The 6,000-nt window shown below is 42.1% G+C and overlaps 1 protein-coding gene across 1 annotated transcript; it reads left to right on the forward strand.

The window, feature by feature from the left end:
* Window positions 1-3,976: 3,976 nt before the first annotated feature.
* kcns3a (potassium voltage-gated channel, delayed-rectifier, subfamily S, member 3a) lies at window positions 3,977-5,464 on the forward strand. Its single transcript, XM_036543037.1, has one exon. It carries the CDS (start codon window positions 3,977-3,979, stop codon window positions 5,462-5,464), a length of 1,488 nt encoding a protein of 495 aa, XP_036398930.1.
* The last annotated feature ends 536 nt before the right edge of the window (window positions 5,465-6,000 follow it).

The following is a 6,000-nucleotide window of genomic DNA, read 5'->3' on the forward strand; positions in this document are numbered from 1 at the left end:
TTATGGGTTTTTATCCTGGAAATTATCACAATAATTTTTTTTAAACTTTTAAATCCAAATTCAAATGCACAATTAATCCAGATGTGCTCTGACCTTAGTAATTATGTCAAAGATATGGCATTTCTTTTCTGTTGGGGTTAGTCTGCTGTGTCTAGCTATATTTTACATATTTTTCTTCTCTTGTGAAATATATTCCTGTTGTTTGTATTAAATAGGGGAATACATTAATATGGGGTCCTTGCAGTTGCATTTAACTGTGCAACTAATTTAACCTCTTTAAAAGCTGTATTTATCCCTATTATTATGGAGCACAGTGGACTCTCAGTTTAATTCAGTGGATGAACTATTTCACTACCACTTCCAAAAGACTGATTACATTTATTATTTTCCAAGAAAACATTCTTACCCATGGTGACTTGCATACCTGCTTTTTGACATATCAGTTTATACAGCTTGATATTTCCTGGAGAAATATAGGTTAAATAACACAAGATGCCTCACCAGCAGATGGACCAGCAGAACACAACCAGGAATTTTAACGTGAAAGATTTTAAAAGGATAACTTGTCTAAAATATATTAACAAAGCTTCTGTTTGTTTGGGCTGCACTTGGCAAACCCTGTTTGGTACATTGCATTACCCTCGGCAGCACTTAGCTTACACTTAAAAAGCTCACAACAATGTCTGACTTTGTTCCTTTTTGTTCCCATCTCCAGTTAATGCTCACTGGTGCTGCTGGTAATTCTAAATTAAGTTGTTTAATGTAAGCCGCTAATGTAGGCAAATACTGTATCCACATTACATCCAGTGGCAAGGGCCAAATGTCAGACACCACACCCATGAGACCAAAATGCAAATTGTGCTAATTGTGCTAAATATGTTTAAAACACGTGGAGTAAATAAAATGCACCTGTAAATAGTCACTGTATGGTGAACGTAATGTCTTGTAACTAGATGGCGCTGTTGACTAATTCAATCAACCAATACTGCTATTGGACTGATTTTTACCTTACAGGCTTGTGGAAAAGAGGTGGGGGTCGGGTTCTACTGTATTTATTTTGTAGTTTTGGCATAAATTTATTTTGAGAAAAAAAAATGAAATAATTTCCTTCAAACACGTTTTCTGTGCGACAGTTTTTCATTATCACAAGGTAAAAGAAAACTAAATGTATTACAACAAAGATAAAATATGAAAGTGCATGTATTCAAGTTCTGGATGTACTGACTTGTAACCAAGGCCACTGAGTTGCACATCGCAGTTGGGACATTATATTCTTTCGCCAGATCACATGTCAGCTCCCGCCTACCCAACGATCAATGACCGTCAGTTCCGTCCGGTCTTGCCACCCTTTCTTCTGCTTTTTTTTTCTCAGTACTGTACGTGTGTCGTTCTTTGGATGAAATCTGCTGTACTGTCTGCATTTTTAACAACAACAATAATAATAACAATACTGCTACTACTACTACTAATAATAATAATAATAATAATAACAACAATTATAATAATAATAATAATAATAATAATAATAATAATAATAATAATAATAATAATAATAATAATAATATCTCATACAAATAGATAATTCTAGAAGGCGCTGAAACATGAACTCAAATTAATAACATTAAAGCTAGATTAGAGTAAGTAGTAAGTCCTCCACGTGGAAAAAAGTTGCTTGAAACACATAACGTGCAACAATTCATAATCACCAATGTAATATCATGATCCTTTTTTAACTTGAAAAAGGCATTGATTTCTGCTTCGATTTTTTCCTTTTCTGATTGACAGGGTATTGTGTCACCCCTCTCCGGCGGTTTTGTACTTACAAGGAGATAATTATCCTTTCATTCTATGTACATTTCTCACTGTCTTATGGGTTGTGTCGTTATTCTCCAATGAGGTTTTGCCAGTCACACCAAATTCGGTCTTTTATCCCCACAGACACTTAAGTGCACTGCGCTCAGTTGAATCGAAGACCGTTTTGCCGCCCGTGAGAAAACGGAGAGAGAGTACACAAGCCAATGACCATGGACCACTGACGCAAGGAGGCTGCCTGCGGGCAGGCGGGCAGACCAGTTCTGCCCGGCGCACTGTGTGGGAGCATCCCAACTCAAACAGCATGCTGCGGGACCGGGAGAGACTTCGACGGGAGTCACAAGATACGAGTAAGCTCTCCTGATTAAGTTTGCAAAGATGGGAAATTTTCTCTGCGGAGTTCTGTTTAGTAGAATGAAGAACTCAGGCAGAAACAGGTACAGTCGACGTGTTTTTTTAAAATACATATAATAGGTTTAATTTCCCTTGGTACCAATAACATTGGGCAACTTTTACTGCTGCGGAATGTTTAATGTTCGAGAGTTGTTTGCTTTTATAACGATAAATATTGACAGCCGATATATTAATTCTTACATTTACCTTATATGTAGGACATTGTGGTGAGCCATTATTATCCTGTGCCATAAGAAGTTAAAGACCAAAGATCTGAGTTCACGCAATGATTTGAGTAGTTTTACTTTCGCTGGAGTTATAAATCGTATGGTGTTTTGGACAGCACCACATGGCGGTCTGACATTTTACCTTAAAAGGATATTTGCAATTCTAAATTGTAATACTGATTATGATTATCCGACTTGAAATTGATCAATACTGCTCTAAAACACGTATTTTAACATTTTTCGAGCATCCATGCCAGGAGGGACCGTGTCTACTCATTTGAGGCGTTTATTTTCGTTTAAGTTAAAAGAACACATCCGCGTGTAGTCTGTTTACAGTCATTACTGGAAAGGAGATGTGACCTAAGATTAACTTTACCAATCGTGCAGGATACGGTTACACCGATTTGACCTAAGCCATACTGCAGCACGTTCTGCATTGCATTTGCGTTGCATAAACATTGGCTTTATATAGTTTTGGCGCTCTGAATTCTGCAGCTTCAGTTCAAATTCCATTCAATTGCTTTCTCACTCTTGTTTTCATCAAAAAGATCAGAACAACCATGTAGGTCTTTAGATTGAGTCTGTACCTGAGGTTTTCCTTTATTTTGCTATTCTGTATTTTCATAGTTAGTTCAGTTTGTTTGTCTTTATGGCATCTTTCAAGTATCTCAAAGTGCTTCACAGTGATGGGGTGGAGGAACACCTGAACCACTCCCAGTGTGTATTACTCAACTGGGTGATGCACAGCAGACATTTAGCACCATTCCCCACATATCTGCTGAGGTAGAGGGGAGGGGAATTGTGCTGCTGGGGGGAATTGTGTTTCCACAAACAACAGTGTCCGCTATCACCACACTGGGGCATTGGTCTCCTGTTTGGTCCAAATCGAAGGCTGCATCATGCTGGCCCACCAATACCAATTTTAACAGCTACCTAGTTTTCATAGGAGTTCTCCTACACAAGTACTAAAACATCTCAGCTCCATTTAGATTCTGTCATCAGGCAAGAGAATTTACAGAGTGATGTTGCTGCTGGGCGCACAACCCTGTAATCATGCCTTAAATAATGATTATCATTATTAAATAATGATTATAGTCCTGGTAAACAGTAATGATCGCTGATATAGAAGCAGCAGTGATAAGTACTATAAAATATAATAACCTAAAATGGGTATATTGATTAAGATAGTTTTGGACTAATGAGGATTAAGTATAAAATTACCAGGTTTGTGATTTGATTGGTCATGAATCTGATTGGCCATGAATATGACCAGAATCTGACTGGCTGGTTTTACATAGTTTTGGGGAGTCTTACACCTGAAGTCAGAGTAGAGCATCATTCAAATAGTGCATTTCAAACAATGCTACTACTTTGGATTCTGAGCACAGCAATCGTTTAGAGAGAGCTGGGAAACCTGCAGGACCAAAATAAAAGTCACAAAACAAACTGTGAGAATGCTTTCATTTCCCAGGTGATGGAACCTTAGACTTGGAGTGGGACCTGAGCAAGCAGAGACCCAGGCTTATCCATGACACAGCTCCACCATGGTTTATGGGCAGGTCCTCCACAGACGGGATGCGGAGGAGGGCTTCATCAACCTGAATGTGGGGGGTTTCAAGCAGAGGGTGGAACACAGCACCCTGCTGCGCTTCCCGCAGACCCGACTGGGCAAGCTGCTGAGCTGCCGCTCCGAGGAAGCCATTTTGGAACTCTGCGACGACTACAGCGTGGCCGACAAGGAGTACTACTTCGACAGGAACCCCCGCTTCTTCCGCTATGTCCTCAACTTCTACCACACCGGCAAGATCCACCTGATGGAGGAGCTGTGTGTCTTTTCCTTCAGCCAGGAGATTGAGTACTGGGGGATCAAGGAGCTCTACTTGGATGCCTGCTGTAGCAATAAGTTCCAGGAGCAGAGGGAGTATGCCGAGGATTGGGACCGGAAGAGCGATGACCAGCAGAATCCGAGTTTTGAATCCTCAATTGAGGAGCTCTCTGCCATGGATAAAGATCTGGAGAAGTTTGAGGGCACCTGGTGCTCGGAGATCAGGAAGAACATCTGGCTGAGGCTGGAGCATCCTGGCTATTCGTTCACCGCCAAGATGATAGCTGTCGCCTCCCTGGGTGTGGTGCTCACCTCCATCGTGGCCATGTGTGTGCACAGCATGCCCGAGTTCCAGCAGGTGGACGCTAACGAGAAGGAGGTGGAGGACCCGGTGCTGGCCGTTTTCGAGATCATCTGCATCCTCTGCTTCTCAGTGGAGTTCTTCCTCAGGCTCTCTGTGACCCCCTGTCTGAGGAAGTTCCTGAGCAGCCCGCTGAACATCATTGACTTTGTCTCCATCATCCCCTTCTATGCCACCCTTGCCTTTGAGTCGATGGATGAGGAGAATGAGGACCTGGAGAACGTGGGCAAGGTGGTGCAGATCCTTCGGCTGATGCGGATATTCCGCATCCTCAAGCTGGCCCGCCACTCGGTCGGCCTGCGCTCCCTCGGGGCCACCCTGCGGCACAGCTACCACGAGGTTGGTCTGCTCCTCCTCTTCCTCTCTGTGGGCATCTCAATCTTCTCCGTCCTCATCTACTTTGTGGAGAAGGAGGAGGAGGAGTCGGAACTGCAGACTATCCCCGTGGGCTGGTGGTGGGCCACCATCAGCATGACCACGGTGGGCTACGGGGACACGTATCCCGTGACACTGGCTGGGAAGCTGATCGGGACTTTATGCATCATTTGTGGATTGCTGGTGGTGGCCCTGCCCATCACCATCATCTTTAACAAGTTTTCCAAATACTACCAGAGGCAAAAGGCCATGGACGTTGATCAATGCAATAACGAAATGAAAAGCCAGGATCCCAATCTTCCATACTTCAACGTCAGGGACTTGTATGCCCGAAAGATGCACACTTTCATTGCCAGTCTCTCCTCTGGGAGCAGCATGGACAGCTGTGAGGATGACACGGATGCTTCCAGCATCCAAGACATTGAGACAGTCTGCAACATGGGCACACTGGAGAATGGGGAGGCCAAGTAAGCAGCATGACTGACTGGAGCTCCAGTAAGAACTTACTCATCTTAAAAGCACTTTGTGGTTCTCAGGGCCAGGTTATCGATCCATGTCTCTTAATGTTTTCCTCCTTAGCATTATCAGCAGCAGCAGCGCACATGCCCAGAGAACAAGTTTATTTTGCATTATTGATTAAAATTTTGTTGATTTGTATTTAGGAGTTCCTGCCATGGTTTATTCTGCGCCCATGTGTGGTTTATTCTATGCCCAAAAAACAAACCTTCTCCTACATGTGTACAATTGAATGAATTATGTGTACAATTGAATGAATTATTAATTTAATGAAAATAATTAAGTATTTATATACTGCCTGGAAAAAAAAATCCAATCAAGTATTTTATGATATTGAAAACACAAAAAATGTTTGAATTCATGAAATGGCATGCCATTGCAGTCCCTCCTCCTAACAACCCATCTTTGGAAGAAATGAATGCATGCACAATTCAATGACAAGGGCAAGGTATGGGTATGCTGACTGAATAAAGAATGCTCTAAAGCTGCTA

Source organism: Megalops cyprinoides, chromosome 12 (genome assembly GCF_013368585.1).
Source record: "Megalops cyprinoides isolate fMegCyp1 chromosome 12, fMegCyp1.pri, whole genome shotgun sequence".
Classification (NCBI taxonomy): Eukaryota; Metazoa; Chordata; class Actinopteri; order Elopiformes; family Megalopidae; genus Megalops; species Megalops cyprinoides.